The sequence below is a fragment of the Prionailurus bengalensis genome, chromosome B4 (genome assembly GCF_016509475.1).
Source record: "Prionailurus bengalensis isolate Pbe53 chromosome B4, Fcat_Pben_1.1_paternal_pri, whole genome shotgun sequence".
Taxonomy (NCBI): Eukaryota; Metazoa; Chordata; class Mammalia; order Carnivora; family Felidae; genus Prionailurus; species Prionailurus bengalensis.
In genome coordinates, this window is record NC_057358.1 from 105,699,997 (window position 1) to 105,713,157 (window position 13,161).

The following is a 13,161-nucleotide window of genomic DNA, read 5'->3' on the forward strand; positions in this document are numbered from 1 at the left end:
TTTATTCTAGTTACAACCATTCTTTAAATAGTCTTTGTTGTTTAGAACAGTTTTAGGGTTACAGAAAAATTGGATAGAACAAAGTCCCCATGTAGGTCACACTCAGTTCCACCTATTTACTGATATCACACGCAAGTATAATATATATGTTACAATTAATTAACCAGTGCTGATACATTATTATCAACTAATGTTCATACTTAGATTTCCTTCATTTTTACCTAATGTCCTTTTTCTGTTCCAGAATGCCATCTAGGATAGCACATTACATTTATTTGTCATGAGTCCTAGGCTTCTCCTGGTTGTGATTTTTCTCAGACTTTGTTTTTGATAACCTTGACAGTTTTGAGGATTCCTTCCTAGTCAGATATTTTGTATAACGTTCTCCCCTGGAATTTGCCTGATGGTTTTCTCATGATTCAACTGGGTTTATGGATTTAGACAGGAAGAACACCAGTAAAGTGACATTTTCATCACATATCATCGAGGGATTAAGGGTACATGCTGTCAACATGACTTAGCACTATTAAGGGTGACCTTAATCACCTGGCAGAGATAGTGTTTTTCAGGTTTATCCACTGCAAAGTTATTCTCTCCCGATTCCCTCCTTTCTCTTTGGAAGAAGGCACTATGCACAACCTGTATTTATGGGGTGAGGATTATGCTCTCTCTCCTTGGATGTGGACTCTGTGTGTGTGTGTGTGTGTGTGTGTGTGTGTGTGTGTGTGTGTGTAATATTATTTGACATTCATCTGCAAGGGAGATTTGTCTTATTCTCCTTTATCTATCTATCTATCTATCTATCTATCTATCTATCTATCTATCTATCTATTTATCTTTTACTTATCAGTATGGATTCATGGATATTTATGTTTAAGTGAAAGAATAGATGGTAATCTTAGGTTTCTTCTCTTCATGTTACATTTTAAAAATGTTCTAAAATGCCCATTTTTAACCAATGTTAGCTAGTGTCATATGGAGGAATAAAGATTATGAGGAATTTAAAACAGGCTAATAGTTGTGATTATAATTAAAATTTAAAAAACCCTATTTTCTTTGGTGACCTTTTACTACAAAATCAACCCAATGATATTTGGTCTTGAATTTTGGATAAGTATCTTGTCATTCATTAAATCAAATTACATGAAATAGGCTTTGATACTCTTTAGATTTTTTTTTTTTTTTCAACATTTATTTATTTTTGGGACAGAGAGAGACAGAGCATGAACGGGGGAGGGGCAGAGAGAGAGGGAGACAGAATCGGAAACAGGCTCCAGGCTCTGAGCCATCAGCCCAGAGCCTGACGTGGGGCTCGAACTCACGGGCCGCGAGATCGTGACCTGGCTGAAGTCGGACGCTTAACCGACTGCGCCACCCAGGCGCCCCTCTTTAGATTTTTATATAAGCGTAGTCTCCCTGATGACAACCTTGTTTGGTAAATTATAATTTGGTCTAAAAGATGTCTAAGTTTTCATCAGTGGATTTCAATCTGTAACTGATATATTAAGCTACTATATGTTTATCTGGATAGGTACAACTAAATACTTTTTGAGGGATGTTTGAAGTCAGTGGAAAGTATTATGCTCTAGTATAAAGTTAGCTTGAATAAACAAAAGAACTCCTTATAATCTAAAGTGCTGAATATCTCACTAACATATTTTTTTATGCCCTTAATCTTCAAATTCTTTCTCCACAAAGACTGGATATACCCATCTGTTGAACCTCATCATATCTTTTAAAATGCTAACCTTTTTTTTTTTTTAATTTTTTTTAACGTTTATTTATTTTTGAGACAGAGAGAGACAGAGCATGAATGGGGGAGGGTCAGAGAGAGGGAGACACAGAATCTGAAACAGGCTCCAGGCTCTGAGCTGTCATAAAATGCTAACCTTTAAAATTCTTTTATTTTGTCTGTTAGTTGGTACAGGAAAAAAAAAAGTTTGTCTTGTATCTAGGGTAATTTTTAATAAGGAAGCCCATTTTTTTTTCTTTTAGGGGAAACACATACCCTGACAACTTGGTGATGGCAGAAATTTGATAAATCATATGAATATGTTCTAGAAACAATTTCTAATTATACCTTTAACCATGCATCCCTTCTTGTCACATTTTCAGAAAAGTATGCTTTTATATTCATGTTTTGGGGTGAGTCTCCAATGAGAACTATTTTAGAAGGAGGGAAGCTAGGAGAAATCCTATATTATTGATATAAGGAAAGTTTATGACTTCAATGATGAATAGTGGATGCAAAGTAAAGGATGCTAAATTTTTGTTATGTCTGGATAGCCTTTTCTCTCAGTTATTCTTATAACTTTCAGATACTGATTTTTATCTGCTTTATTATTACAACTCTACTATCATTGCCAAGGGCTTAATTTGGAATTAAATGAGCCTTATGCTTAAGTAATTTGTTTTCATTAGTTTGCCAAAAATGAGTCTCATGATGGTTTTAATACTCTAAGGCAGAATGTTTACATTTTTCTTTCATTGAGTATAAAATATTCCTTTTCAGTTTCCTTTATGTCCCACAGAATCTGAGATCAGAAGGCAATATTGAAGCTGCCACTGTGAACGGCAGTTTTCCTTGAATAGTAGAGAGGGGAGCTGTTCTAGTTGATTTTTGCCCTTCTCTTGTGCTATTTCTTTAGGCAAAGACTCTCATAGAAGAAAATAACGCACTACAGAGCTTGTATAAAGGCATCACCACTAGTTAATATGACAGGTTCTTCTGATCAGCTTTGCCTTCATATTTCAGGTGATGTGTGAGAAAGATTTTGATGTTTTATGATAAGTTTCACATTATTTGCTCATTATAGCTTTTATTCTATTAGTGTTTCCAAAGACTAGAGATAAAAATGTCAACCATGAACTTGATATCCTTATTTGATTTTCATTCTACAATTTTCTATATCTGACAGTTCACAAAAATCCCTCTAAAATTTTGAAATTAGAAATATATATCTATTTTTTTAATAAAATGGAGACTCATGCTGATTTCCCTTTTAATGTTAAAGAACTTTTTAAGAGGTTAACTTAAAAAAAGCTGACTTACTTAATTTTATAAATGAATAGTGATTTAAAACATGAAGGGTGGCTCACACAGTTAAGCGTCCCTCCCACTCTCGGTTTGGGCTCAGGTCATGATCTCAAAACTCATGAGTTTAAGCCCAGCATCAGATTGTGTACTGACAGCATAGAGCCTGTTTGGGATTCTCTCTCTCTCTCTCTCTCTCTCTCTCTCTCTCTCCCTCCCTCCCTCCCTCCCTCCCTCCCTCCCTCTCTCTCTGTCCCTCTCCTGCTCTCTCTCTCTCTCAAAAATAAGCAAACATTTAAAAAATAAAAGTAAGACATGAAGGAATCCTGTCCATTCAGTAATTGACATAGAATGTATCTGATAACGATTCTTCTTAGGGATGTAATCATTTTCCCATTTCCAATTCATGAAGTTGTACTCAGGAACATGGCTCTCCAGAACATGTCATTGCTTTTATGTGTATTTTCCATGGAGAGATATGGAGTCAAGCAGAAAAGTTGTGATATGAAGGTGCAAGGCCAGGTTTCTCTGTATGATGACAACCGAGTTGGCTTTGGAGTTGTGCATTATTATTTCATTTAATTCTTTGTGTGGGGGATTGGGAGAGAGGATTTACCATAACAGGATTTAAAATGTGTGAGATAATGACAAAAAACGGACTTTTGGTTTGAGGGTCAGTGTTTTTAAGAATCATTTATTTGAATGCCTACAAATGTTAGGCTCTGTATTGATCTCTGGGGATTCAAAGATGTGCCAATTGTTATATCCTAGATCTAAAAGAACATTTTTAGGTAATAGTTTTATAATTTTCTATCTCAATTTGGATTCATTGTATTTTTATCTAATTTTCTTGGGTAATTAAGAAGTGTTCTATCAAAATTAAGGTAAGGATTACAAAATAATTGTAGATAGACTGAATTAGGATATAGAAAAGTATTTTTTAAGGTTGAGAAACTTATTATAAAATAATAGCTGCAGTAAATACTCAACATGCAAAGTATATGAACTAACACATAGACACTTATGTGTCCATAACCAGAGTTTAGATTTATTAATATTATTTGTTTGTATTTGTGTTTCAAAAAATTGTTTTAACCCAAGAAATGTCAGTTTAGATCTATCAGATTGTCAAAACTTTTTTTTTCTGCTACATTTTTTGGGGGGCCGTGAATAAATGGCAACTACTCACAAATTTGAAGCCATCTTTGTCTTTTCATCCATCCATCCATCTTCCTTCCATGCCCTGCCCTAGAGATTGCATCATCTCATGTTTGGTTCAATTATTTCTATGCGTGAGGGGGGCGGGGGAAGACTCTACATATATATTGTATGCATTTCTGAAAAATAAGAGATTTTTTTTCCTGAATGGCCTATATAATTTTATAATATACATTTTTTGCAACCTGAGTTTTCATGAATCATGTTACTATCTAATGATTTGGTTCATTTACTTAATTGCTCTACAGTATTTTTCATGTTGGTATATATGCATACATATGTAAATATATGTGTCTATATACTATATGTTGTTGATATGTGTAGTTTATTCGTTTTGAGAGAGAGAGAGAGAGAGAGAGAGAACATGAGTGCACATGTGCAAGTGGGAGAGGGAGAGAGAGAATATTAATCAGGCTGTGCACCCAGTGCGGAGCCCAGTGCAGGTTATGATCCAGCAAACCATGAGATCATGACCTGAGCCTAACTCAAGAGGTGGATGCTTAACCAACTGAGCCACCCAGGCGCCCTTGGTCTATTCCTTTTAGTTGCCTTATAGAGTCAGAGCCATGTTGATATCCCATGATGTATTTCCATACTTTTGAAATTTTTAGCTATTTCCTTATTTTTGCTTTTATAATCAATGCTGCATTAGAAACCTTTGTATTTAGATCTAAGAGGTTTTGTTAGAGAGTAACTAAATCTAGGTTACCAAATACTAGTGCCCGAACGGCTCAGTCAGTTAAGTTTCCAACTTTGGCTCAGGTCATGATCTCATGGCTCAGGAGTTTGAGACCAGCATTGGGCTCTGTGCTGACAGCTCAGAGCCTGGATCCTGCTTCAGATTCTGTGTCTCCTTCTCTCCCGACCCCTACCCCGCTCCCACTCTATCTAGCTCTCTCTCTCTCTCTCTCTCTCTCTCTCTCTCAAAAATAAAAAATAAACATTAAAAAAATTAGGTTACCAAATAATAGATTACAAAAATTATTAATTATCTTAATACTTCCAAATTTCTTACCAAACTAATTTATATTTTCCCAATTTGTAGTGATTCTTATTTCAACACAATTTTAGTGACTTTTATACTTTTATAGCCAATTCTTTTTTTCCAATATTTTTTTTCACTTAGATTCTTTGAAATATGGTCTTTTTACTTTATTTTTCATTTTTATTGGAAATGAGTTATAATTGTTTATTATAATAATTGTATTTTCTCTGAATTTCCTGTCTGTATTTTTTAATCTATTTTTTTTCTGTTGTATTATTTGCCTTTTGTGATTCACATTTAGGAGCCTGTTCCCCCCCAACCCCCACCCCCTGGGGCAAAAAAAAATTTTTTGTCTTCTGTATATTGCAACAAGACTCGAATATTTCAGCTCTGAATTATACTTATTACAGAGATCTCAATTCCTTTGTAACCTGACCTTCATGATACTCATTTATTATACTAAGAATCCAATTTGTCCCAGAGCCTGGGAGAAAGCATTATTTATGTTTCATTATGATTTATTCACTTAGAATGAGAAAAATATGCCTTAAAACTTTGTGAAATGAAAGCCAGAATCCCACAGTATTTTCAGTGTCAGTGCTAAGATTTAGACTTGTACAAATAGGTAACAATTCTCAACTTTGGCTGCATTAGGATCTCCTATGGAGTTATTAGTCAGACAAAGGCATCAGTATTTTTAGAAGTTCACAATTAATATTGATGGTTCTTTAGATTTGAAAGCTTTCCTTTAAGGCACTGTGATTCTTCTCCTCAAGTGTTTTTCTAGACAGAATAGAACTTGTAAACTCTATAAGCTTAGGGTCTATGTCTGTCTTCTCACGGGTATGTATCCAGTGTGCAGTAGGATAGTGCCTGCCCCAGCCAGCAGTCTTAATGGTATGCTCAAGAATTCATTATGTTTTCACTGTTGAACTGCAGTCACTTCCCAATGCCACCATCAAAGATTATACTCAGATCACGTTCCCTTTCCTGGACTTAGACTTCTCATCTTCGGAGTGTGGATTTTTAGTAGTTTCAACTTTCAAGTCGGTGGTGGCAATTCATAAGAACTCTCATACCTTATCTTACAAATAACTGAGTTGAATCGATTTGATAAACTAAGCCAAGAATAACAATAACAACAACAAAATGCTGAGGCTCATTGTCTGTCTTAATTCCTAATTGTAGCTCAATAAAAAGGGACTTTTTCTGGGTTTGTGAAAGGTATTTTTAGATGGTAATGAGTCTGAACCTTTTTATTTTTCCAGAATGACCTGAAAGTGAAATATTGGTGATGACTGAACATATTACTCCCCTTACCATTAAAAATTCCATAAATCATTATATGAAATACTGGTTTTTAAGTTTTTTTTATTTTGAGAGAGAGAGAGAGAAAGCAAGAGCGAGCAAGCATGCATGAACAGGGAAGGGGGGAGAGAGAGAGAGAGAGAGAGAGAGAGAGAGAGAGAGAGAGAGAGAATCCCAAGCAGGCACTGTGCTCTCATAGTGCAGTGTGGGGCAGGAATTCATGAACTGTGAGGTCATGACTTGAGCTGAAATCAAGAGTCAGATGCTTAACTGACTGAGCCACCCAGGCACCCCAAATACTTTTGAACTGAAGTTTTCCACAGATGTTTTAAAACACTGAGGCAGTTAATTCTGTGAATTTATCATTACTGTGATCTGATATTTAACAATACCATCTCTTAAAATTCTCATAATTTCCAACTGTTTGCTGTTTCTCATTTTCCTTGTTTTGAATTTTTAACTTCTAACCTCCTCATTTCTTTTATACCTAGAAGTACCCCTTCTTTAAAATAGTTTTCAAAATAATTTTCACACTTAAAAGTAATACATCTGTCTCTCTCTCATTCTCTGTCTCTGTCTTTGTCTCTGTCTCTCTCTCTCTCTCTCTCACACACACACACATGCACACACAACTCAATGAATTAGAAACTTTTTTTTGGAAGTGATAATTTCCAAGGTCTTAGAGGAAGATCCCTTTCATGATTTTAAAAGTTGGGAACAATGTAATCTATGTAAAAAAGTGCTGGGTCACCAGTTACAAAGAGACTATCGTGCTAATTCAAGAGAGGGCATTTGAGAATCAAATGATGACAGAAGGGATGGTGAGAAATGGACAGATTTGGCATGTATTCTGAAGTGTCAGACTACTTGGTAATGGATCGAATGTGGAGGGAAGGAGAAAGGCTGGAAAGAAGAAACTGGTTACATAGTTTTACCACCTTCTGTGGTGGTGATTGGAGGAGGAACTATTTAGTGTTGGGAAGGTACAAAGTTCTATGTTGGGCATTTTGAATCCACACAAGTGGATCCACATTTTGATTCACACAAGTGAATGTGCCCAACAGGCAATTGAATAAATGACTGTGGAGATGAAGGAAGGTTAAGGTGGAATCATTAGCATATATTAATATTTTTTTTAAAATTACGGACCTTTGCTAAGATCATTAGGTTAACAACAGAGATGGAGCGGATGGTCCATGACCAATTCTGTGGCTTCCAGCAATTGAAGGTGGGGTGAACGAGAAAGAGTCTGAGGAAGAGAATCCAATGGCAGTTGCATATAATACACAGAGACTGTTTTAATAGAGGTTGTACATGCGTAAGATATATTGCTCTTGGTGGACTTTTTAAAATGGAGGTATAATTGACGTTTAACATTGTATCAGTTTTAGATGTACAACATATGATTTGGTGTATGTATATAATGCACATGATCACCACAGTAAGTTAGTATCTGTTACCACACACACATTTTTTTCTTGTGATAACAACTTTTAAGATCTGCTCTCTTAGCACCTTTCAAATATGCAATACAGTTTTGTTAACTGTAGACATCATGATGTACATGACATCTCCAGAACTTATTTCTCTTATAACTAGAAGTTTGTACCTTTGACCACCTTCACCCCTTCATCCATTTTGACAAGCCTTTCATCCCTGTCTCTGGCAACCACCAATCTGTTTTCTTTCTCTGTGACTTTGGGGTTTTTGTTTTTTAAGGTTAAGTGTTTGTCTTTCTCCAGCTGACTTATTTCACTTAGCATAATGTCCTCAGTATCCATCCAGGTTGTTGCAAATGGCAAGATTTCCTCCTCTGTCGTCGTCTTCTTCTTCTTCTTCTTCTTCTTCTTCTTCTTCTTCTTCTTCTTCTTTTTAATCTTATTTATTTATTTTGGGAGAAAGAGAGAGAGCAAGTGAGTGAGCGTGACCTGGGGAAGGGCAGAGAGAGGGAGAGAGAGAGAATCCCAAACAGGTTCACTGCTCTCAGCTCAGAGCCTGATGCAGGGCTTGATCACATGAACGGAGAGATCATGACCTGAGCTGAAATCAAGAGTCAGACACTCAGTGACTAAACACCCAGGCTCCCCTCCTTCTTTTTTTGTGGTCAAATAATACTCCATCGAATGTATATAGCATGCGTGTTATTTTTCATCTGTCTATTGACACCTATGTTGTTTCCATGTCTTGGCTCTTATAAATAATGCTGCAATAAACATAGGGGAACAGATATATATATTTTTTAAGATAGTGATGTTGTTTTCTTTGTAAAAATACCTGAAGTGGAATTTCTGGATCATATGGTAGTTCTATTTTCAATTTTTGAGGAACCTCCATACCGTTTTCCATAGTTGCTGCACTAATTTACATTCCTACCAGCTCTGCAAAAGTGTTTTTTTTTTTTTTTCCTTTCTCTACATCCTTGCCAACACTTACTATTTCTTGTCATTTTGAGAATAGCCATTCTAACAGGTGTGAGGTGATATCACACTGTAGTTTTGGTTTAAATTTCCCTGGTGATCAGTGAATGTTAAGTACCTTTTCATGTATCTGTTGACTATCTCTTTGTCTTCCCTGGAAAAATGTCCATTTCGATCCTATGTCAACTTTTAATCAGATTAATTTTTTTTTCTTTTGAGTTGTATGAGTTATTTGTATGTTTTGGATATTAACCCCTTATCAGACATGATTTGAAAATATTTAGATTGCCTTTTTGTTGTGTTGATGGTTTCCTTTGCTCTACAGAAGTGGTTTTTTTGGGTTGTTGTTGTTGTTGTTGTTGTTGTGTGTGTGTGTTTTGGTTTGATGTAGTCCCATTTATATTTGTGCTATTGTTGCCTTTTTGTGGGTTGTTCACAATTTTTTTTAATGTTTATTTATTTTTGAGAGAAAGAGAGAGAGAGTGAGTGGGGGATGGGCAGAGAAAGAGGGAGACACAGAATCCTAAGCAGGCTCCAGGCTCTGAGCTATCAGCACAGACCCTGACACAGAGCTCAAACTCATGACCTGAGTTGAAGATAAGATGCTTAACCGACTGAGCCACCCAGGGGCCCCTGTGGGTTGTTTTTTAAACTAAATATTTGTCATATCCTTAAGTTTCCAAGCACCATTCTGGTTGTCATTAATGTATAATTATATACAGTGTCAATGTGAGCAGTAAGATATTGCATTACCAAGGAATCATTAAAATTGGGATATACTGTCCATCCCTCCCCCTTTCCATTGCCTCTTCAGGACTTAGATTGTTTGAGGTCACTAAATTCTCACTCAGGTTGAAAGACTTTGCCAGAAAATTCTCATTAGCAAGAATGCCCTTTGGTCTTCCTCTTGTAATCTTCCATCTTTCTCTTGAAATAAGGAAGTACATTACTGAAGTCGTTTTATTTTTAGAAAGTTGTCATCGGTGTGGGAAATTTGGGATTCATGAAGAGTGTTATTAAATGTTTGATGTCACTGATGTCAGTGACAGCATGGGGTAGCAGATGAAAGCCTGGTTTATAAATTCTGCAAGAAAATTCAAGACAGTGAAATGAGGACTGGCATAGACAGAGCTAAATGCTGTTATTCCCTTGAGCCAAGCAGAATCTTGTCATACTCCATATTTTGGGGCATGCCTGCTCTTGGTTTTCCCTAGAATCTAAACCCCAAGGTGAAAGAAGATCGTTATCAGATGTCTTCTATATCCCATGCACAGTACTAAGTACTTTTACACTGTGGTCTCCATTTAACCTGACACAGTTCTGAGAGGGAAATACGTTCAATCCATTTTATAGAGGTCAAGAAAGTGAAGTTTCGGTTATTGGTATTTTAGAACAAGAAGAAAAAATAAAAAATGCTCGTCAAAAGTCACGTACAAAGTAGGCTTCCAGAGCCCATTGTTTTTCAGGTTAAATTTCCCCCTAAACTTGTTTAAAAGGAGATGGAAATAAAGTCATGTATTTAAAACCGAGTGTGGTTTGAACTGTCCACTTCAGAATGTCTTTTTGTCTCTAAATGTCGTGGTCCCATGCTGTATTGCCGATGGTCTTAATTTTTTCCCCTTCTCTTTTGGTTTCAGAGGAAGAACTTGTCTCTTTTCCTCAGCATTAGTTTGTTAACTTTCTGGGGGACTTCGCTTTTGGGTGCCCGATTATACTGGATGGGAAACAAGCCACCAAGCTTTTCCAACTCTGACAACCCAGCTGCTGATTCGGATAGCCTTTTGGCTCGGACACTCACTTTCTTCTACTTGCCAACCAAGAACCTTTGGCTGTTGCTATGCCCAGATACACTCAGTTTTGATTGGTCAATGGATGCTGTGCCTCTGCTGAAAACAATTTGTGATTGGAGAAACCTACACACTGTGGCCTTCTATGTCGGACTCCTCCTCCTTGCCTACTATGGCTTGAAGAGCCCAGGCGTGGAAAGAGAATGCAATGGGAAATTTGTAACAAATGGCAAGCAGAATGCAAATGGACATAGCTGCCATTCAGATGTGGAGTACCGGAACTCAGAGATTAAGCCCAGCTTTGCATCCAAAGTAGAAAATGGCATTAAAAATAATGTATCACAGAGAACACAACTTCCTTCTACCGAGAACATTGTTGTTCTTTCTTTATCTTTGTTAATAATACCATTTGTTCCTGCCACGAACCTGTTTTTCTATGTGGGCTTTGTAATTGCAGAGCGAGTATTGTATATTCCTAGTATGGGCTTCTGCCTCCTTGTTACAGTGGGTGCCAGAGCCCTTTATGTCAAAGTCCAAAAGCGGTTTCTCAAGAGCTTGATTTTTTATGCTACAGCTACATTAATTGTTTTCTATGGACTCAAGACTGCAATCAGGAATGGAGACTGGCAGAATGAGGAAATGCTGTATAGGTCAGGGATAAAAGTAAACCCAGCTAAAGGTAATATTTTATTTTATACTTTTGCCTGGACAGTTTACTCACTGTGCCTTTTTATGTCCTTGCTTCTTGCCTAAAAACACAGTATTAAGGAGGAAAAGGTCCTTTTACACAATACCTCTATCTCCCTTTCATTTCATTTTTTGGAGAGATGAGCAGTGCAGCCAATTAAAGACGTATCCAGAATTCCGTATTTGGAATAGGCAGGTATTTTCTTACGTTCTGGACTGCATTTGTCCAGAGGAATTAGAATGCGTGTGTGAAAGTATTGACTGTCGTAAGAATTGAGAAAAATGCTTGGTTTCTATATTTTAAATACTTAAATAGACATCATCTCTTTCATCATGTAATGAAAGTCAGGCTGTCCCTCTTGAGTATATGTTAGCTTTCCTGTTTTCCAAACATTGCCTGAGGAAATAGCATACGACTTGCATCGACATCTTTAAAAGATTTGGAGGTAAGGCTACCTCTGAATCTTGGAATTGTGTCTCTAGGTGTCAGTGTGTGCGCATACAAGTGTGAGTCACCCTTAGCTTTGCCGAGAGGCTAAATAACCTGGATGTTGCCAGGCAGCTAGCACATTCTTACTTAAGAGTTCTTAAGTCACTTAGGGAAATAAAGTTCACTATACGATAAGATTGATCATATATTTCATTATTGTTTTTGATTTAGAAAACTATTTTAGCAAATCACAGACTCTTTAGCCAGAATAGAAAGTCTCCCTTAAAGCATAAATGAGTAGTCAAAGCTGTTACAGTGATTTCTCTGGTTTAGGCAATGAAATAATGATAGAAGCCAGAGAGCAGTTAAATGAAAACAAGTGCACCTCTAAGTGCAGAAATATATCATGGTAAATAGTGCTAACTAGTTCTGTTCCTCATAAACCATTTTTAAAGTTATTTATCTTTTACATTATGGTAGCTGAATAGCATTTGAGCTGGACTTTTTCTACTTTTTCTAACACAGTTCTGAACGAGTATTCAAATACAAAAAGTGTAAAACTGTTCCAAATGTATGGAGTGACATACTGATGGGTCTTGGAATATATATGCAAAGATCTAGATACCCCAGAAGCAACTCTGTTATCCTTATCTGATTGCCAATTAAGAGTTCAGCGAGCAGCTACTCATTTCTTTAAGCCAAGGAGGTAATTGTTGGTACTTGCAATACTTAATAGATTGCAGGGATTTTAATGGGAGTAGAAACATTAAAATTGAGCTAGTGCATAGCAGAGAATTCCTCAGTTGTGTGGAAACAAATCTTTACCATGTGGCTTTTGTAGGTAGTGAATGCTGCACAGTTTAGTGAATGCATAAACCCAATTCTTGCTGTAAAAAATGTTGCAATCAGTTCTCAACAGAATGCTTTTCAGCTGGTTTTTCTTCACTGGTAGATGAAAGTATATAAAGCAAGGCTATGTTGCCAGTTTATTTTCCTGCTGTTTAAAACCAGATACATTGTAAGGAATGAAAAATAAAAAAGCCAGCGTGTTAATTTCATCACAGGGTCTTCTGCAGATTTATTAAATTCATTGGTTAAGTTTCAGGTTAACCTACTGTAACAAGGAGCCAAGATAACAGTGGCTTAACTAAGATAGAAGCTTTATTCTTTCATGTAACAATCTAAGTATATGCAGCCCAGAGCTGATAAGATGGCGCCATGGGTTTTCAGGATTCGGGCTCCTTCTCTTTTGTTCCCTTGCCATCTCGGTAGTGTCACCCTGTCCACATGGTCCA

At 36.6% G+C, this 13,161-nt stretch overlaps 1 protein-coding gene across 1 annotated transcript in view; it reads left to right on the plus strand.

Moving 5' to 3' along the window:
- Nucleotides 1-13,161, plus strand: part of TMTC2 (transmembrane O-mannosyltransferase targeting cadherins 2) — a 405,001-nt gene that overhangs the window by 183,703 nt on the left and 208,137 nt on the right. Inside the window, exon 3 of the mRNA XM_043561689.1 lies at nucleotides 10,600-11,428. Within this exon, the coding sequence (XP_043417624.1) occupies nucleotides 10,600-11,428 (829 nt within the window). The remainder of the gene's footprint in view (nucleotides 1-10,599; nucleotides 11,429-13,161) is intronic.